The sequence below is a fragment of the Mandrillus leucophaeus genome, unplaced genomic scaffold (genome assembly GCF_000951045.1).
Source record: "Mandrillus leucophaeus isolate KB7577 unplaced genomic scaffold, Mleu.le_1.0 Scaffold40, whole genome shotgun sequence".
Lineage (NCBI taxonomy): Eukaryota > Metazoa > Chordata > Mammalia > Primates > Cercopithecidae > Mandrillus > Mandrillus leucophaeus.
Genome location: NW_012104254.1, coordinates 7,504,898 through 7,526,817, shown reverse-complemented (window position 1 = coordinate 7,526,817; position 21,920 = coordinate 7,504,898). Strand labels below are relative to the sequence as shown.

The following is a 21,920-nucleotide window of genomic DNA, read 5'->3' as shown; positions in this document are numbered from 1 at the left end:
TACTACTTTCTCTTGGCTTTTTTGTTTTGTTTTGTTTCGGAGACAGGGTTTTGCTCTGTGGACCAGGCTAGAGTGCAGTGGCACAATCTCGGCTCACTGCAACCTCCGCCTCCCAGGTTCAAATGATTCTCCTGCCTCAGCCTCCCGAGTAGCTGGGACTACAGGCGCATGCCACCACATTCAGCTAATTTATTGTACTTTTTAGTAGAGACAGGGTTTTGCCATGTTGGCCAGGTTGGTCTCAAGCTCCTGACCTCAAGTGATCCACTGAACTCAGCCTCCCGAAGTGCTGGGATTACAGGCATGAATCACTGTGCTTAGCCACTCTTGGATTTTCTTCTACCTACTTTTCTCCATTACCTTTTTATTTTCACTTCTTCTCACCTATTCCTTGAGTGCTCGTGTTCGCCAGTATTCCAAAGAGTTATCTTCTCCTCTTTTTATGTACATAAATCCAAATCATTGTTATTCATATCCATCTCCAACTATTATTTGTCCATATGTATATGACTCTCAAATCTACATTTCCAGCCCAACATCTCTCTTGAACTCCAGATCCATATATGCACCTTCCTACTGTATATCCCTAACTAAATGTTCACTTGCAACCAAAGTCAAACATTTCTCAAACCAAGTCACTATTTTTCCTTTCTTTGTATATTCTCTATTGGCACCCAGTAAGCCAAGATATTGTCTTCTATAGGAGAAGCACTTCCTCTCTCCTCATCTTAGTGTTTTTTGTAGTGGGATCTCTCCAGAGTACCACCCTTGCCCTCTCTCCATCCCCTCCCTTACTCCTCCCTGCAGGAGGGGGAGAGAATTATCTGATTGGTGAATTTGGGAGAAAAAAACTTTGGTACATGCAGCTTCCTATTTTCTCTCTACTTTATTCTTTCCTTTGGCATCTGTGCACCTAAAGAAAGCACACATACATTGCTGTCTGTTCTCTGCTATGCGTTTCATACAAGCAGGCCCTCCAAGGGGACCTGCCTGAGTTATTTGTCCCTACCTCTGTCTCTCTGTCTCTGTCTCTTTCTCTCTCTCAAATAGTTCTAAATTTGGCTAGAGAAAAAGCAGTGTTACATATCTACCCCATCAAATACATTGTCTTTAAATAATTCTTAAGTCCTTCATCTCCCTCTATTTCCTTATGTCTAATCAGTTCACGATAAAGGGCAGTGTTGGGTCATTGCTCAGGGGGCCCAATTAAAGGATTCATTTATTATTAGAATTAATTAGAAACATAGTGCCAATTAGCTCAGGGTTTCACGTGCAACTTCTTATATGAGTGGCAAAATGTACATAGGTCTTATTCCTGGAAAATATTGTCCTTGAAAAGTAACAAACAACACACACACACACACACACACACACACACACACACACTCCTTACAGGCATTGTTCCAATCCCCATTGAGTGTTTTGTGACATGTAGCTACCTTGAGATGAGCTATTATTTGCCTGAAGCCAGTAGCTCCAGTCAGCTTAAATTGAAAACTTAAGAATGCATGGTTGTCTACCAGGAACAAGTGCTTACCATTACCACCTGTAACATGTCATCTGATACCTTCCCTTTGCCCCTCCAGATGCACTTTCACCCTTCTCCACCCTGATTTCGGCCTCAGGAGGCTGACCTGGGTGAATGGTCTCCTGTGCCTACTGGCTTCCAGTAGGGTTTGGCCAATGGGAAGCCCCAGGAGGAGATCAGAGTGACGTCAGGGTCACTTATTCCTTGGTTTCCTCCCTGTGAGGTCACCTGAGCTGCCTGGGTTCAAGACACCTCACCCTGTACAATGTTCTTGGGTCGGGTTTCTGTTACTCTCTCTCCCTTTCTTTAGGTCTTGGGGGTGCTGATGCCCCTGCAGCTGTGGGCTCTGTGCTGGTTCCCGTAGTATTTTTCTATGATTTCCATGAGTTTTTGGAATGTCAATATTTATTTATTTATTTATTTGATATGAGGTCTCACTGTGTTGTCCAGGCTGGTCTTGAACTTGTGAGCTCAAGTGATACTCTCGCCTTGGCCTCCCAAAGTGCTAGGATTACAGGCATAAGCCACCACACCCGGCCCCTCAAAAATAATTTATAAGTAGCATCTTTATTAATTTAAATGTTTTGCTATAGAGCTGCTTGAAAACAATATATTGAACATCACTCCTAGTTTTACTTGTTTACTTTGTTACAATGAGAAAAGCAAAATTATAGTTTGTGATGTCTTAACTATTAGAATCTAAATCTGTAAGGTCCAAAGTAACAAATACCATTATAATTACATAGTTATTCAACCAAAATTAATGACTGTTTCTTGTATACTCTCCATGTGCTAGATACTATTCTTAAGGCTGAGAAAACAGTGGTGGCCAAGCAAGATGAGGCATTTGCCCTCCTGCAATTTACTGTCCTAATCCAGGTACCTTGGTAATCTAGTATATACCTGAGAACAGCCAAATATTAACACATGGCACAAACACTGTTCTTTTGAAACTGTGAAATTATTCAGAGAAAAATATCTTAACCAATAAATTAAAATGATAAGGGAGCTGTTAATGACACACAGATAGCATCCAGAGATAGCCATGTGATGACCTTTCTGGCCGCAAAGTCCCAGAAGATGGAAGCTGGGACCACCCAACTCCCATCTGCTCCTGCATTCCTATTCCAGCCTCTGAGCTTAATTTGGCTCCCAAGCCAGGGAATTGTAAGGACTACGGGATCCAGAGCTCTGTGGCTCTGCATTAATAGAAGTGTTTATTGCTGGCCCAGTTGTGACCTTTTATCTTACTTGTAGCAAGTGACCATTTAGGCCATATTTCACCACGTCCTGCTTGCCATCCCAGTTCCAGGAATATATTCCCCATCTTATGTCTCCAACCCCGGCATTCACTCATTACTGCTTCGTTTCCCCACTAATCTGTTAGTTATCTGAGCTTGGGACTATCTTGCCTGAATTTCCGCACTGCCAGTCCCGTGGCTGGATTCTCACTTCCTGTGTTCACCCTTCTCTCAGGAAGACCATCTGCCTAGATCTGATGCTAGATTCATGCTTGCTACAGCCTGTCCACTCACACTACAAATGTCTTCCTGTTGCCTCCAGAAAATATGTAGGAGATGGAATCAACAAATGTGGAGGATATGAAATCTGAAATAGGATGATTTTGAAGATTGTGGCTTGGTTGACTGATGGTTTCATTGGTGAGGTCGAAAACAGGGGAGGAGGAACAGGCTTGTTAGGAAAGGTGACAATTCAGTTGTAGACATGTAGAATTTGAGGAGCCTGCAGGATCTCCAGGAGATAGCCAGTGGAGAGTTGGATGCACGGCTTGGGAACTCAGGAAATGGCGTTACATTTGTGTGAATATTTCTCTGTGCGCGTGTGCACACACACACATTCAAGCATATCCACAAACAACATTTTAAAAACTAAAATTCTGGCTGGGTGTGGTGGCTCACACCTGTAATCTTAGCACTTTGGGAGGCTGAGGTGGGCGGATCACGAGGTCAGGAGATCGAGACCATCCTGGCTAACATGCTGAAACTCCATCTCGACTAAAAATATGAAAAAAAAAAAAAAACAATTAGCCGGGCGTGGTGGCGGGCGCCAGTAGTCCCAGCTACTCAGGAGGCTGACGCAGGAGAATGGCTTGAACCCGGGAGGTGGAGCTTACAATGAGCAGAGATCCCGCCACTGCACTCCAGCCTGGGTGACAGAGCGAGACTCCGTCTCAAAAACAAAACAAAACAAAACAACCCTAAAATTCTGTCGGTGATCAAGATTTCTATATTTCTATACTTACGTATAGCTGGAAAGATCACTGAGCAAACCACAGCTCTTTTCTCATTATGCAAATCTGTGCATGTTGTTAATCAACAGCTCTCCATAATTAGAAGCTCATTTCAACATTAATGTTGAAAGTCTTAACCACTCTTAAATTTATCTAAAGTCAGTAAGGTCAAATGTTGAATAAATATTTATTCAGTGAGGAGTATTACAGGTCAATGCTTCTAGCCTGAAAATTAATCAATCTGGGTCTGGTTTGGGCTTTACATAGGGTTTGTGGTTGTTTAAATATATTCTACCTGCCAATTAGCAATTTTTATTTTACATTCCCACATTCAAAAGATGATATATTGAATAGTCAAGAGGAATTAAAAATATAATACAATATTTTATTCTACCGTAAGAAACTAAATCAGTACAAGAAACTCTGGTGAAGAAAGAGTATCCCCCTACCACATTTTGGGGGTATATGCTCCTTTAACAGGGCACTCATAATTCCCATTATAGTTAATGGGAGTTGCGTGTGTGTGTTATCAAGAGCACAGGCTCACCATCTCTATCAGAAAATGATTCCTTTTGTGTTGATCTCCTAGCTGTGTTTTCATTCTACCTTTTAAAACCATTACACCTAACAGAGTTTTTTTTAGTGCATTATCAGTAACTTTAAGAAGCCATCATTATCTCCTCTCTCTTAACCACATAATAGGGGGTAGGAAAGTGAGAGTGCAGTATGTACACCATGCTGAGTAGAAGGAACTTGCCTTGAATTTGTGAGCCCCTCAGCCTATTTTCTGTAATGCTCAGTGGCGAATCACTCTTAAGTGCTCCATCATTCACTAGGATATGTGCTTCATGCCAAAGGTTACCAGATTACAAAAGTATTCTAGGCTCAGAAGGGACTCATAATTCACCATCACCTTATTTTGACACTAAGAGAGAAAATATGTGCATCAAGACAAGTAGAGGTAATAATGAAAAAAAAACCTATATTAAGTTAACAATGCAGCAAACACTCCAAAGGGAAAAATACAGACTAGAACAATAATAAGGATAATAGAAAAGTAATGCTGTTAAATTATCAGAGATTTGCTGGTTGGCTCATGAACACTCCCCTGAGTGAAGATAGTTTCTTAAAGAGCTTCTCTTAGACATGAGAGGAAATGGGAAAGTCAAGATAGTTTCCAAAGTTGGAAGAAAATATTTTCTTATGCCAATGTTTCTAAAAGGGTCAAATACATTTCCCGAAGGTGAAGTGGAAATATTTCGAAAAAAATTAAAAACACAAGTGACTCAGAGCTGTTAACATGAGAACAACGAACAATCTTAAGATTCCACAGGCAATCTGGTAGAAACCTCGTGAACTTAACCAAAGTGAAATCTTAGAGGGCCTCTGATTACAATGTGGAAAAAATAATAATGATCCAATATTTATGAAAAGGTCCTGGGAAATATGTTCTTTGCATGGTAAGAAGGTCACAAGAATGTGTGTATTAAATTTTACATGTCATTTTAGGAAAGTTATAAACCAATCAAGTGACATTTACACAAGAACACTGAAAGTATAATTACTAGAAAGTTTCATGCATTGCTATGGAGCCACAACTTTCTGTTCACAACATAATTTCATTAAAAACTTGTATGATGAGGATGTATATAACAAGGTTATCAACAAATGGCTACAGATGCTCTAGCTGATTACTTGGGACGTACTAGAGTTCCTGGAATATTTTGAGATGCCTGAACTGCTGGGTAGCAGAATACATTTTTAACCCCTTCAAATTCCTTCCTCTTCCAATTTGGTGTTTGCTACATCTTTTTGATGTTTTATACATTTGTTTAAGTCCCATGGTTTAATAGCTACTTTTTTCTTAACTATTTTTTTAATATAACATACATACAATAAAAAGGACCCATGTTGAGGGTAGAGGTCGATGAATGTTTTATAGATATGTAAATGTGTGTAACCCTCACCAGATGAAGAAATGAAAAAAAGCCTCCCCATGTCTCTTGCCATCAATACCCCTATACCTCAATAGCCACTATTCTGACATTTCATTAGTTTTACCTGATTTGCATTCTATATAAATGAAATCCTGCATTATGTCAATATATTAATTGTATTAAAATTTTGCAAACATTGGCATATTGAACTCAAATGTAAATCCAGATATGAATTTGTTCAACAAATTCATCTGTATATATTTCTACCCTCTCCTACAAACCATTATAAGAATTTTTAAAATGCAAATTCTCCCTTTCGAAAACACCCTGCAGCACATACGCTTATTAGGATTCCTCCCCAGCCCTTCCAACTTAAAAAGTAGGAAGACATAGTGGTTTGAACTATGTAATGTCCAGTGTACAGTCTTTCTAATCAGTGCTGATAATGGGTTTCTTCAAAAAAGTGTTAAAAATAAAACAACAAAAACATGGGGGTTTTTTAGTTACATATTTTATATCTTAAAACATTTTTTAAAAATTTTATTTGTTTAAGCAACAGGATGTCACTCTGTCACCCAGGCTGGAGTGCAATGGTGTGATTATAGCTCACTGCAGCCTCAAATGCCTGGATTCAAGCAATCCTCCTGCCCTCAGCCTCCCAAGTCGCTGGGCCTACAAGTGAGTGCCATCATACCTAATTTTTAAATTTTTCATAGAAATGGGGTTTTGTCATCTTGCCCAGTCTGGTCTCAAACTCCTGCGCTCAAGTGATCCTTCCACCTTGGCCTCCCAAAGTACTGGGATTACAGGCAAGAGCCACTGTACCCACCTAAAAGCTATATTATCCAGTCAGCATATTTAGTGGTTTTCAGTGGGAAGGGGTATCTAGTCTGTTTTACTGCTGTAGAAGTCTCACATAATCTTAACATCTCTCCAATCCATCTGCTTTTCTTGATTCTCACTGATGATGCATTAGTTCATGCATTTATAAATGCTGGCTCTACCCAAAAGTCTTCCAGTTGCATTCCCTGCTTCCAGTCTCTACCTTACCTCTTTTCTCCACCTCTCATCCCTCTAGGCAAGCTGTATCAATAAGGGTCTCAACAAGAAACAGAATTCACAAGATAGTTCATATGAAAATACTTTAATGAAATGACGAGTTACAGAGGGGTGAGCAGGTAGTAAGGGAACAAACAAGAGATGATGAGGCACTCAGAGACTAGCTACAGAGGAGGTGTTCAAGAGATAAAAGGAGAACATAAAATCACCAGAGAGCCCGGCGAAAACTAGAGCCATGGAGAAAGAGCCATCTGGCAGCTACTATAGTCATGAAGGAATGAAGCTGTTGCCGGACATGTGACACTCAAAGAAGGAAGGAGCAAGGAAGAGACGCCCCAATTTCCCTTTCTACCCACCTTCTGATATCCTTGCCTTGGCCTTCTTTATGTCCAATCACAAGGCAGTCCTTAAAGAAACTGAGGTCAACCCTCAGAGGCATAGAGCTTAGCAGAGAAGGGCAGGAAATGAATCTGGGGGGCAAAGAAAATAACCAGCATGTTAGTCTTTCTCCAGACTACTTTGAAAGGTCAGCTACCTAAAATGCAAACCTTATCACACCATGCACCCGCTTAAAATCTATCAGTGGATTTACATAATCTGTAGGACTAAATCTAAACTGGGATGTGCGACTTTGCCCCTGCTTATGGCTTCATTCCCCAGTTCCTGTCTTAGCCTATGGCCACTGTGAATTATTTCCAGATTCACCAGCATTCTGTGCTCTCACACCTCTGTCCTTTGTCCATATTTTTTTCTCTTCCCAAGGTACCTTTCTGAATCTGCTTGGCTAACTTCTTCTACACAGCCTCTGAGAATCAAAGACTTAGCTCTAGAACCACCTCCTTCCAGAAGTTTCCTGAAAAGTTTTTCCAGGTGTTTCTATGACTTCCTTACCTAATCCCATCATTATAGAGATGCGCCTTGAGTTATGTCCTGATAAACCCATTTTAAGTCGAAAATATATGTTGAAAATGCATTTTACTCTAATAAGCCCATCGTAATGAGAAAAAAAAAAAATTGTAAGTTAAACTATCAGTCAGACGCCATCCATAATTAGTTGAGTGAGTGTCCTGTCTTTCTCCCTTGAGAAGAAGGATGCGCAGTTTTGTTGTTGTTGTTGTTGTTTTGTTTTTTTGAGGCAGGGTCTTGCTCTGTCTCCCAGGCTGGAATGCAATTGTGCGATCTCAGCTCACTGTAACTTCCGCCTCCTAGGCGCAAGCCATCCTCCTGCCTCAGCCTCGTGAGTAGCTGGGACTACAGGCACACGCCACACACCCGGCTAATTTTTTAATTTTTTGTAGAGACGGGGTTTCACCATGTTGCCCAGGCTGGTCTCTAACTCCTGAGCTCAGGTGATCTGCCTGCCTCGGCCTCCCAAAGTGTGGGATTACATCCGCGCCTGGTCCATTTTAGTTCTTAATACAGCACCCATCACCATTCCTGGCATATGGTAGGCAATCAATAATATAGTTTTTTCAAATTAATAAATGAAAACTAAATATTAGGAAAGAAGTAAGAAAATAACATAGCTATAAAGCTCTTTGAATGTTAGGTTATTGGGAAAAGCCGTGGAAAGCCAAGGATTTTCTTTCTCAAATTCATTTTTAGGATTTTTTTTCTATACGAAAGACCACAGATAATACAGAAAAAGGTAAGAAAAAGACCACAAACCCAATGACTTGGAATTTGAATCATAAAGGTTCATTCTAGACTTGGGCAATATCTAGAACTTCTAGAACAATCAGTTTTCTATAACATAGGAAAGATATTGCCTTGATGTTAGCTTTAACTCCTGCCAAATAATGCTTTAAATTATTTAAACTTTAAAAAGGTGTATCAACGCATACATTGCTGGTAAATTCATGTTCCAGTAACTTTTCTTTGTATGTTAAAAATCTAACTGTAAAAAACATTCTAGCTTGGTTTGAGAGTCTAATAGTACAAAATGCTTTACCTCCTAAAATTCTTTGAGAGAAAACCAAAATGCTACCACACTGCAACAAAATACTGAAGAATTATTTGCTATGTCGGTTGACATATTTTTATTTAGATTTTGCCTAAGATGCCACATGAAGCCTCTATAAGACATTTTTTCCCTAAAACTTACATCGTATGTACATATATATATGTTTTACATCCTAAAAAGTCTACTTCGTGTCTTCACCAAATGTGCAGCAGTGTGATTCACAGGTTCACGACTGGAAAATAGCCCTTCTTAAAATTCCGCCAATGTTGGGTCAAAGATCTTACACTACAACACATACTACACTGTGCGCACGGATCAATAGACGAGAATACAGAGAAGCTTCTCAACGGAAGAAGGCCTTAGAGTTGGAAACCTAAAGGAGGGGACACACTACATGTCCCAGCACACCTTGCAACGCCCAGCGACTGCAATTCCCAGAATGCACTGCTCGCCGCACGCAGATTTTCCTTGTTGCCGGGGCTTGTAGTTCTTCCCGGTCGTGTCAGTTTGTAAGGCAAGGGCGGTAGTTGGATTCCTGGCCCGAGGATATTAGGCGTAGTTTTCCAGTTTTTGGCAAAGCGGAAATATTTAAGGCCCCTGGGTTTGCTGGGTTCTTTGTTTTATCTACCGGCTTCTGCTTTACGACAGGTAAGTCACGGAGGAGCTATAATTCCTCGTAGCAGGGCCCCACCTTTTATTTCTGGGAGCGACCTCGTTCTGGTGAGGATATTTGTCCCTAAGCTCTCGCCGTAGCAGCCGCCGCCCATCCCTCTTTGTGTGCTTTGGAAAGCTGCGGAGCTGGTGGTGGCTACAGTTGGTGTTGGGGGCTTAGGCGAGAGACGTTACCGGGAAGTTGCAAGCGGGAGGTTTCTTCCTCATCCAGTCACCTGGCAGGTGGGTTGACTGTTGATCCCTCAAGGCCTCCCCGCCTGTGTTCCACGTCGCAATTCGAAGGGCGGCTTGGCAGTTCCTGCTGACAGCCCCGCCCGGCCCAGCTTTGGGGAGGAAAGGCGGGGAGACCCGGGTGCGCTGACTCAGGGCGGCGCGGCGAGAGGAGTCCACTCCTTTCCCTTCTCGACCCTCCAGAGGCGGCCTGGGGAGCCTTGAGGCTTCTCCGGCGCCCACTGGCTTCTCCTGGACTCCCTGCCCTGGACCGCGCTCTCCTGGCGGTGACCCCAGGGGAGAAGGTGATTCCTTTTCGCCTTGCCCCATTTTACAAATTAAGGCCATCTCTACTTGCCTTGATAGGGTCTCCTCTCACCTTAAGTGTGATGGAAAGTCCCCGAACACGGAGGTTCTAGCACAAAACTCTAGAGTCTCTCTTCTCTTGAGTTTTAAGAACGTGAACATGTCAGTCATGGAGGAAGGCTCTGGCTTCTGTGAGGATGAGAGGATTGGTCAGCTATAGTTCAGCTGGTCAAGACTTTGTTGTTGGGCTTTAACTAAAAATGCGCTTGTTTTAATATCAATTAGTGTTGGTATATCTATTTTACAGTTGACGTTGAGCAAAGCATAATATGCCTAGCGTAGCATACAGTTACGTATGGAAGTTCTCTTCACCAGCCGTTTGGATGGAGCTGTTTAGAGGTGTAGAAAGGGTGGAATAAGAAACACGGTCACTTGCTTTTAGTTTGTTCAAACAAATACTGTGTATGTATTTCAGGGTCTGCCATGTCAACTTTTCATCCTTTTCGTATGCTTGAAAATTGTCAATTCGCTTGCCAGTCTTAATGGAGTTTAGTAGCTGAAATTTGCTTTATCCATTTGTTAGTAGGTGAATTTCTCCTCTTGACTGACTTACCTTTATTCAGATTTAACAATTGTGCTTTTTAAGAGATTTTCCCTAACCTCTGGGAATACAAAACTGTCAGAGGTTATTCTCCTAGTTTTCTTGATCTAAAGCATTTAATACTTCACTTGTACAGGGACATTGAAAGAGATTAACCATTAGGCAATAAGTCAATCCTGTGGAAAAGGTAACGAGTTCCTGGCTCCTGCCTTACGCTCAGCTGCTAGGCTACTTTAAAAAAAAAAATCCTAATTCATTGCTTCTTCCTAAAACTCAAGCTGAAGTAGTGTTAATGCAATTGGTTTTTGAAGCTCAGTTTGTAATTCTGTCTACCGTATCTATTATTCATTAGCCAGTGTCAACTGTAATGTTAAGATCCTTCTGCCGGATGTTGTGAAGACGACAAAAATAACTAAAAAACAGTCCCTGATTTCAAGTACATTACAATCTAATAGGGAACATTTCAGGTATGTCCACAAATAATTGTACTAAAAGTGCCATCACAAGATATAGGTAAGGTGTTGTTGTGGAGAAATACAAAGTCATTTGATTTGATAGCTAATGATGGTAACTCTGGCATTTTGCTTGTCTTTAGTATTACTACAGCACTTTTAGAACTTACAGAAATTTTCAGTTTGACTTCCTATTGTTTTTTGTCAAGTTTCTATGAATGCAATAGAATTGGTAATAGTTTTGATCCCTGTCATATAGCTTAAGAGCTTCTAAATGCCAAACCTTGTCCTCTGTTTTAAGAGCCAGTTTTGACCTTTATCTTGGGTACCTACTATATTGTCATCAAAAACTTTGAGACATTGTGTATGCAAACATTAAAGTGCTTACTATAGGCTAGCTACTGTGCTCTACTCTAGGTGTATTATATATATTTGTTTATACATTTTTTAAGTCTTAGTAATAATATATATGCTTCCTTTATTTTATTTTTTAAAAGTTTATTTTTTAGAGACGCTCTGCTGCCTAAGCTGGAGTGCTTTGGCATGATCACGGCTCACTGCAGCCTTGACTTCCTGGGCTCCAGCAATCCTTCCAAGTAGTTGGGACTACAGGCACATGCCACCATGCCCCCCTAATTTTTTATTTTTCTTGCCTTTTTTTTTTTTTTTTTTTTGGTATAGATGGGGTCTTGCTGTGTTGCCCAGGCTGGTCTCAAACTCATGGCCTGAAAGCAGTCCTCCCACTTTAGCCTCCCAAAGTAAGCTATTGCCCAGCCCCATTATTTTAAAAGTAAGATTTTTGTGCTCTTTTGAGATAGCATTGAACTATATGGCCTTTTGGGACAGTTCTCTTCTTGGAACACTAGTTTTTTTCAACTGTACTGCTTTTACTAATGTAACGATTACATGTTTCTAAGGTCACAAACATGTCAGACAAAAGTGAATTAAAGGCTGAGTTGGAACGTAAGAAGCAGCGACTGGCCCAAATCAGAGAGGAAAAGAAGAGAAAAGAAGAAGAAAGGAAAAAAAAAGAAGTATGTTTTATTTTTTTCTTAAATAAACAACATGAAGTAATTGTGTTTTATTTCACATATTTATGTATTTACATATAGATTGGTGCAAAAGTAATTGTGGTTAAAAGTAATGGCAAAAACTGCAGTTACTTTTGCACAAACCTAATAATTTCAGGATACTTAAAAATCTGGCAGTTCTGACTGCAGACATAGCACTATAAGTGAATCTTGAAAGAAGCAAGATATGTGAAAATGACAAAACAGATAAAATATTTTTAAAAACAATTTCATATAGATTGATGCATTTCTAAAATTTCATTTATAAAAGTTCAGTTTACATATTTAGTCTTCTAGGAGTATATTTATTATAAAGTAAGGTGCATCTGTATTTTTTTTTGTTTTGGAGTTTTTTTTTTTTTTGAGACAGCGTCTCACTGTGTCACTCAGACTGGAGTGCAGTGGTGTGATCACAACTCACTGCAGCCTCAATCTCCCCTGACTCAGGTAATCCTTCCACTTCAGCCTCTGGAGTAGCTGGGACTACAGGCACATGTCACTATGCTAGGCTAATTTTTGTATTTTTTGTAGAGACGGGGTTTTGCCATGTTACCTAGGCTGGTCTCCAACCGCTGAGCTCAAACAGTCCTCCTACCTCAGCCTCCCAAAGTGTTGGGATTACAGGCGTGAGCCACCACACTCAGCCAGGAGATCTATATTATAATAGCTTATAAATATGGTATATATATATATCATAACTTAGTTTGGACTTTGAATTTATCTGAATATTTTGCTAGTCTGAACTGCTAATTTGTAAGAATGGATAATATTAATGGCAAATAAAATATACATAATAGGTGATTTAATTGACTAAGGGATTTGTTCTTATCTCTTATGAGTTAGTCATTGAAGTATTTTTACCGAGTAGTAGGTATGATGGTACCATAAAGGTGGACCAGGTACTTCTTTTGATTTTTTTGTATCAGAAATATGCATCACGTTATATACAGCAAATGTACATTGACCGTGAGCTGGAGACATTTTACTTGTTCCTACATTGAAATATACTTTTATCCCTATGGAAACTCTTTAGACGTATCTGTGTACTTTTACTGCAGATATCTTTTAAATAGCTAGCGTAAGGTACTTTTTCCTGTGTGTCTTTAGGACCAAGTTTTTATATATGATAGCATAAATAATAGCCAAGACTGCCAGAACTATCTCTTGGGGACTAAGAGAAAAATAAGTAGTAGAAAAGTTGAAGGTACAATTTATGTGCAGCTTTGCTATGATGCTGTAAAGGCCTATAATTGAAGAATTTGCTAGTTTATTCTGCAGCTTTCTGTGATACATTATAAGAGGGTTGGAGCTTTACAGTAGCTATTAGATTAAAAGCTGACTGGTAGAAGCATGATTCAGGTTGGCAGAGCTATTCCAAAAAAATGTTTATAACCCTAAACATTTCTGTGCTGAGAGCAGATTTCATTTTTGTTTTCTAATGATGTCCATAACAGGCAAAAGTGGCTTCTAAGGGATATCTATTGCATGATTTATACCTAACTTAAAGTTTATAAAACTATTGAGTCACACAGACCAATGGGAGAAAACAAAGTTTATAAAAATGTTATAAGAGATAACACAATGGTATTAAACTGTGAGTCTATTAATATATTTTTATCAACAGTGAAGCATCAGCTTGATACTACAACCTGTTTTGTTATTTTGATTAATTTTTCTGATGACTTTTAAGTCAAAATGGTATAGAATGTTATGGCTAACAAAATTCACTCCAGACAATGTCTGAGTAATAGTTGTCTAGTTGGCATAGGGATTTGAGATTTACATAAAAAAACTTTTCCTGGGAAAGCTTACATTTTACTTGAGATGTCTTGGATGATCTGAGAGTATTGAGGTTTATCTAGTTTAACCAGAAGATTGTGCTAAAACTACAAATGGCTGAGATAAAAGCTGGCAAAAATTTTCATAACAAAATGTTTTGTGCTATGCAAAAGTGAGTTTAATTTTACAAAACCCAATCCCAAATAAAATGAAGACATTATACAGAAGTCTGTGAGACTGTTTTTCAACAAATATTGTCATTTACTTAAAATTTGTTACCTCTTAAATAATTACACTTTAATTTTTTCATTGTATGTGATATTGTATCTAACCTTTTGTGCCACTTGGGGAAAATTGTCTATTATTCCTAACCATAGACAGCAATTTCATACTGTAGATAATTTGAAGTTGACTGTACTTCTTGAGTGTATCTGTTAGGAAAATTTTTGTGGAAACTCCTTGATTACATATAAAATAGAGCAGTTTAGTACATACCATTTGGAGGTTATTTACTAGAACTCTGTTGAGAATGATTTTCATTTAATGACTATAAAAAAACTTAACCTGTACTCAAAACTAAGTTCATGCCTTAAAAGTATACAGTGTTAGCATATTATTTAAAACATTTTTGCAAATAAATGTTTCATACTATATGTAAACGTAAGTTTTTAACCTAAACATTTTAGACTGATCAGAAGAAGGAAGCTGTTGCTCCTGTGCAAGAAGAATCAGATCTTGAAAAAAAAAGAAGAGAAGCTGAAGCATTGCTTCAAAGCATGGGGCTAACTCCAGAATCCCCCATTGGTAAGGTTAAGAATATATCCATTTATAAGAGATAGGCATAGATTCTGTTCAGCTCAGACATACTGAGTGGGTTGACTTGATGTATTTTACATATTTTCCTTGTGTCTCTAAAATTATTAATCTTATAATTTATTTGGAATTGTCTTTTTTCCAGATATGCTAGTACATGGTTATTTTATTTGTTCAAAAGAGCTGCAAGAGTAATTATTAACATATGCTGAACTACCAATTGACTTCTCTTATTAAATCAGTAATTTATTTCAACAAACATTTGTTAAGCAAGTTTTGTGTGCTATACTGTGTTAAGCTCAAAGATAACTGGGATTCCTGATCTGAACTCTGTATTCCTTTCTGGAGATTAGAGAGAGATAAAATTATATTGTTAGTATGCAAAATATATTAATATTCAAAGGTACAGGATTGGAAGGATAAACTTATAGCCTTCTGCTGTCATTGCTAATGAGGGAGATAATTTTGGTAGCTTATTTTGGCAGTGATTTGACTTAATCTTACTATTTTTCTGGGTTATTAATTTTGATAACAGTACTAGACGAAAAAAGCTGAAATAGTAGAGGTACACAGGCAATCTAGTTACATATCAGGAACAAATGCTTACTTAAAATAGTTCTGTGCTGGGTGCTGTTACATAGTAGTTTAGTTTAACATGGCCTTTATCCTTTAGAGACCTAACATTTTAGGGCTAGTTTGTGGGCTTATTTTATCTAGTCCAGGGGACAAATACTGGAGATTGTAAATGCTCTATGCTTGTTGTGAAACTGCAACATAACTGTCCTTAGAGCTGATATTTCTAAAAGGTTTCAAGGTGAAAAGGCTGGCTACTCTTATGGTCAGCTTAATTATTTCTTTCAGCTCCTTTTCTTTTCTTGTAGAATTTGAAGACTGAAGTATATTAATTTTATGTATTTATTCAATAAGCTTATGTTGAATATGCAATTTTAAAAGTAAATGAATCAGAACACTTTTTCTTGTAACTAAACCAAGTTGCTTGTTAGCCTTTGTTTGAGTTACCTTTTTTTTCTGTGCATTGGCTTTTGTTTTTCTCCTATAGGGTTTTTTTTCTTTTATGTTCTTCTTAAGACTTTAGTTTCACTGAACTCACTTGTTCATATTTCTTTTTTTCTTTCTTTTTGTTTTTTTTGAGACTGAGTCTCACTTTCTCTCCCAGGCTGGAGTGCAGTGGCACAATCTCAGCTCACTGCAACCGCCACCTCCTGGGTTCAAGCAATTCTTCTGCCTCAGCCTCGTGAGTAGCTGGGACTACAGGCTTGCGCCACCATGTCTGGCTAATTTTTGTACTTTTAGTAGAGACAGGGTTTCACCATATTGGCCAGGCTGGTCTCAAACTCCTGGCCTCATGATCTGCCCACCCCCAAAGTGTTCATATTTCCTAATTTATGGCTGGGTTAGTTCTTTGTGTTGCTATGAAGGAATACTGAGGTTGGTTAACTTATAAAGAAAAGAGGTGGCCAGGTAGGGTGGCTCACGCTTATAATCCCAGCACTTTGGGAGGCTGACGTGGGCAGATCACCTGAGGTCGGGAGTTCGAGACTAGCCTGAGCAACACGAAGAAACCCCATCTCTACTAAAAATACAAAATTAGCCGGGCTTGGTGGCGCGTGCCTATAATCCCAGCTACTTGGGAGGCTGAGGCAGGAGAATTGCTTGAACCCGGGAGGCAGAGGTTGTGGTGAGCGGAGATCTGGCCATTGCGTTCCAGCCTGGGCAACAGGAGTGAAACACCGTCTCAAAACAAAAGAAAAGAGGGTTAATTGGCTCATGGTTCTGCAAGCTTTACAGGAAGCATGGTGCTGACTTCTTCTGACGAGGCCTCGGGAAGCTTCCAATCATGGCAGAACGCAAAGGGGTGTCAGCATGTCTCATGCAGTGAGCAAGAGGAAGAGGTGGGGGATGATGCCACACAGTTTTAAACGAAACCATGAGGAGTCCGCCCCCATGATCCAAGCAACTCCCAGTAGACCCCACTTCCAACACTGGGGATTATATCTCAACAAGAGATTTGGAGGGGATGTCCAAACTGTATCAATGGCCCATCTCCATCATTAATTCTTGAAAGACCATTCTTTAGAGTTTGTGTATGTGTCCCTCATTTCTCATATCTAATTCCATTTTCATTCCCACTAATGCATTAAGTGCCCGCTTTTGCAGTTTTTTTTGTTTGTTTTTCATTTTTTGTTTTGATTTTTGAGATGGAGTCTTGCCCTGTCGCCCAGACTGGAGTGCAGTGGCGTGATCTCAGTTCACTGCAACCTCCATCTCCTGGGTTCAAGCGATTCTCCTGCCTCAGCCTCCCGAGTAGCTGGGATTACAGGCACATGCCACCACACCTAGCTAATTTTTTATGTCTTTAGTATAGATGGGCTCTCACCATGTTGGCCAGGCTGGTCTCGAACTCCTGACCTCGTGATCTGCCCTCTTCGGCCTCCCAACGTGCTTGGATTACAGGCGTTAGTCACCATGCCTGGCCCACTTTTGAATTTTTAACATACATCCTTCAGATTATCTTCTGTTTTTCAAGGTTTCACATATCTGTGTATACACACTTTATATACATAAATGGCATAGTGCTGTATGTCTTTTGTTTATTCCATGTTGCTATATACAAATTTAGTATTTATTTCTAATATACTGTATCCTATTATGTACCACATTTTACTTATCCGTTCCCCCAGTGCTATGCACGCAGTTTCCTTTTGTCTCTTTGCTTTACCATCATAAACAACACTGCAGAAAGTATGTGTTTTTTCCCTTGAGAACTGTGGAATACTTTCTCTGGGGTGTATGCCCAAGAATTGACTTGCTGTGTTATTGTATATGAGACTTAGCTTAATTAGGTTCTGCATATCACTCTCCAGAATGGCTACAAAGTTTAGCCTCCCATTACCAGTGCCTGAAAAAGTAACTGCTTTACCATATTCACGTCATGACTGGATGTTATCCAGCTTTCTAATTTTTGCTAACTTGAATATAAAGTGGTACATAGAAATGTTTTAATATACATTTATCTGATTACAGTGAGATTGACCACCTCTTTATATATCTTTTAACCATTCAAGTTTTCCCTTCTGCGAATTGCATATTCATATCCTTCTCCCCATTTACTACAATTGAGGTTCTTTATCTTCTGATTTGTAGGCATTCTTTGTGTATTTTGTGTATCTTAGGGAGGACTTCTGTCTGTTTTAGTCTTTTAAAAAACCCTTCTCCTAATCTGTTACCTGTTAACTGTTTATAGTATTCTTCATTGAACAGAATCCTTTATTTTGGTATGGTCAAATCCTTCATTTTGATATGGTCAAATCTAGCAATTACAGGCTAAGTATTCCTAATCCAAAAATTCAGCATTCAGAATGCCCCAAAATCTGAAACATTTTAAGCACCAACATGACACTCAAAAGAAATACTGATTAGAGAATTTCAGATTTCAGATTTTTAAGTTAGGATACTGAACTGCTAGGTATAATGCAAATATTGCAAAATCCAAAATAATCTATCACCTTTGGTCCCAAGCGTTTTGGATAGGGGATACTCAACCTGTATGACCCTTTTTTGTGTGCTTTTGGTCTTTTTAAAAAGAAATCCTTTCCTATGTTGTGGATGCAAATATATTTTTCTGTGTTTTGCATATTAATTTTATAGTTGTACCCTTCACATGTAGATATTTGGGTTATATTTTTTAAAATATGAGGTAGGGATCCCACCTAATTTTTCTCTGTATAGTTAGCTAATTTTCTCAATGCCATTTATTAGTCTATCTTTCCCGCCCCACTGAAGTCTGATGCCAACTTTGTCATACAGTAAATTCCCATATATTTCTGGGCTCTATTTTCACTATGGATCTATTTGTTTGATTCTACACAACCCAGTTTTAATTACTGTACCTTTGTGTTATATTCTAATATCTGGTATAGAAAATCACCCCCTGTGTTCCTTTTACAAAATAGTCCTAGGTTCACAAACATTTTTCTTCCCCTCAAGAAATTTGGTTTGTTTCCCTCCAAAGTGTTGCTATACCATACATACATTGCATTGCTATATGTTTTTATTTTTTGAATTTTTATTACTATTTTTTGAGACAAGGTCTTGCTCTGTCACCTAGGCTGGAATGCAATGGTGCAACCATGTCTTGCTATAGCCTCAACCTCCCAGGCTCAAGTGATCCTCTCACCTCAGCCTCCTAAGTAGCTGGGACCATAGGTGCACACCACCATGCCCAACTAATTTTTTTTTTTTTTTTGTAGAGATGGGGTCTCACTGTGCTGCCAGGGCTGGCCTTGAACTCCTGGGCTCAAGCGATCCTTCTGCCTTGGCCTCCCAAGGTGCTGGGATTATAGGCATGAGCCACTATACCCTTCCTAATTTTAAAAAATCTAGAATATTCTCCACACACATACTACTTTTTGCCTCATGATATCTACTTGTTGAAGAGGGTGGGCCAGTTGGTTTGTAGACTGTCTCCCCTCCTGGGTTTGTCTGATGGCATTCTCACATTTAGCTTTTATCCCTTATATTTCCTTTGAACTGGAAGTTAGATTAAAAAGCTTGATTTTGATCTAATTCGAACTGTGCGTGGTGGTTCACACCTGTCATCCCATTGCTTTGGGAGGCTGAGGTGGGTGGATCGCTTAAGCCCAGGAGTTCAAGACCAGCGTGGGCAATATGGCCAGACCCTGTCTCTACAAAAAAAAAAAAAAATTAGCCAGGCATGATAGCAGGCACCTATAGTCCCAGCTACTGTGGAGGTTGAGGTGGGAGGATCAATTGAGTTTGCAGGGTTGAGGTGCTGGCCGTGATCGCACTACTCAACTCCAGCCTGGGAGACACAGCAAGACCCTATCTCAAAAAAAAGAAAAGAAAATAAGCTTGATTCACTTTAGGCTGAACTTTTTTGGCAAGAAAATCTCATAAGTGATGTTGTGTCCTTCGTATTGTATCACATCAGTAGCACATCTCTCTGGCTATTGAGTGATGCTGAGCTTCATTATTGGGTTACAATTGTGATAAGCTGATCTCTCCATCATAATTACCCCCTTGTGACTAATAGGTAATATCTGAGGGTGATTCTTGGGCACTATGTGACTATTCATTTCTTTATCAGCCTTTTATCTGATGGTGTTAATACTTACTGACGATCCTCATCTAAGTTATTTAATTAGGAGTTGCAACATTGTTTTTGTAATTCTGCCATTTGTTCTACCTTTATTGGCTAAAGTTCTTCTGTAAAGGGGAGCGTTTCCTCAATAACTAGGGCTTTTTGGTTATCCTAAATGGTAGAAAAGCAGGAGACATGTTTACTTTTTTGCTTTAGTTACTAATGGTCACCTCCAGGCGTGGCAGATGAGTTTCGCATGTATTTTATCTTTTTTATTTATTTTTTTGAGACAGAGTTTCACTTTGTCACCCATGCTGGAGTGCAGTGGTGTGGTTTTGGCTCCCTGCAACCTCTGCCCCTCCCAGGCTCAAGCAATTCTCCCACCTCAACCACCCGAGTAGCTGGGACTACAGGAACGTGCTGCCACCACATCCAGCTAATTTTTGTATTTTTAGTAGAAACAGGGTCTCACAGGCTAGGCGCGGTGGCTCACGCCTGTAATCCCAGCACTTTGGGAGGCCGAGGCAGGCGGATCACGAGGTCAAGAGATCGAGACCATCCTGGCTAATGGTGAAACCCCGTCTCTACTAAAACTATAAAAAATTAGCCGGACGTGGTGGCGGGCACCTGTAGTCCCAGCTACTCGGGAGACTGAGGCAGAAGAATGATGTGAACCCGGGAGGCGGAGCTTGCAGTGAGCAGAGATGGCGCCACTGCACTCCAGCCTGGGCCACAGAGCGAGACTCCGTCTCAAGAGAAAAAGAAAAAAGATTAGCTAATACTTTATTGAGGGTTTTTTGTATATGTACTAATGAATGAAGTTTGCCTTTGATTTTCTTGTACTGTCCATGTTCATGTTTCATCATGGTTATGGTTTTAAAATAAATTGGTCAGTTTTTGTTTTTGCTATTTTGTAGAATAATTTATAAAAGATGCCTGTTTCTTAAAAACTCGATAGATTTCCATTGTAGAACTGCCTTGGATTATGACTTTTTTCTACAGAGAGTAGAGAGCAGGGGTTATTCATTTGGGGTGTGTGTGTGTGTGTGTGTGTGTGTGTGTGTGTGTGGCGGCGGGTAGGGGTGCAGTTTAGAGACAGGGTCTCAGTCTGTGGCCCAGACTGGAGTGCAGTGGTGTGATCTCAACTCACTGTGGCTTCAAACTCGTGGGCTCAAGTCCTTCTCCTGCCTAACCTCCTAAGTAGCTGGGACTACAGGCAGGTATCACCATGCCTGGCTAGTTTAAAAAATATTTTTTGTAGAGATGGGGTCTTGCTATTTTACCCAGGCTGGTTTCAAACTCCTGGCCTCAAGTGATCCTCCTGCCTTGGCCTCCCTAACTGCTCAAGTTGTTTAAATAGTTATAGTCTTTTCAGATTTTCTATTTCTTCTTATATCTGTTTTTTCTCCCCAAAATAACAATAAACATTTATTATCTCTCATAGTTTCTGCTGGTCAAAAATTTGGTAGCAGCTTAGCTAGGTGGTTCTGGCTCAGGTTTTCTCATTGGGTCAAAGTCAATATTTCAATTAGAGCTTTAGTGATCTCAAGTCTAGACGGAGGCTTGAGAACTTGCGTTCATGGTGGTTCATTCACATGGCTGGCAAGTTGGTGTTGGTTGCTAGCGGGACAGCTGAGTTGCCATCCTTGTGGGCCACTCCACAGATCTACTGGAGTATCCTTGTAGCATGTTGGCTGGGTTCTCCCAGAGGGAACAGTCCAAGAGAAAAAGAGAGTTAGAAGAAAACTGTCCTTTTTATGACTCAGATTTGGAAGTCACAAAGCATCACCTTTGCCACATTCTGTCCATTAGAAGAGAAACACTAAGTCCAGCCCACATTCACAGAGAATTTACCCATAAATCAAAGTCACAAATTTTTGAGGGATTTTCTGAGAGATTTCAACATTTTAAAAAATTGTAGCCTTATAGGTGATGAAAGGCATTTTCATAGAGTTTTAAGCAGGGTAGTGTCTTAGATGGGTCATTAAACCAAACTACTGTAGAGATTAAAGACTGACTTGTTTAATCGTAGCTATAACCAGCTTTCAATTATCCTACTTTCTTTGTTTTTTTGAGACGGAGTCTTACTGTGTCACCCAGGCTGGAGTGCAGTGGCGCGATCTCTGCCTCCCGGGTTCACGCCATTCTCCTGCCTCA

At 39.7% G+C, this 21,920-nt stretch overlaps 1 protein-coding gene across 8 annotated transcripts in view; it reads left to right on the top strand.

Annotated features, from left to right (window-relative positions):
- Nucleotides 1-9,167: 9,167 nt before the first annotated feature.
- DYNC1I2 (dynein, cytoplasmic 1, intermediate chain 2) overlaps nt 9,168-21,920 on the top strand; it is a 60,619-nt gene continuing 47,866 nt past the window's right edge. For 4 of the 8 annotated variants that reach the window (XM_011991930.1, XM_011991929.1, XM_011991927.1 and 1 more), the window contains exons 1-3: nt 9,168-9,386; nt 11,897-12,013; nt 14,515-14,632. In XM_011991930.1, coding sequence (XP_011847320.1) covers nt 11,906-12,013; nt 14,515-14,632 — 226 coding nt within the window. In that variant the 5' untranslated portion in view covers nt 9,168-9,386; nt 11,897-11,905. Of the gene's footprint in view, nt 9,387-9,430; nt 9,633-9,770; nt 9,926-11,896; nt 12,014-14,514; nt 14,633-21,920 lie in introns of those variants that run through there. The other 4 variants (XM_011991928.1, XM_011991926.1, XM_011991924.1 and 1 more) reach the window with 2 other exon arrangements.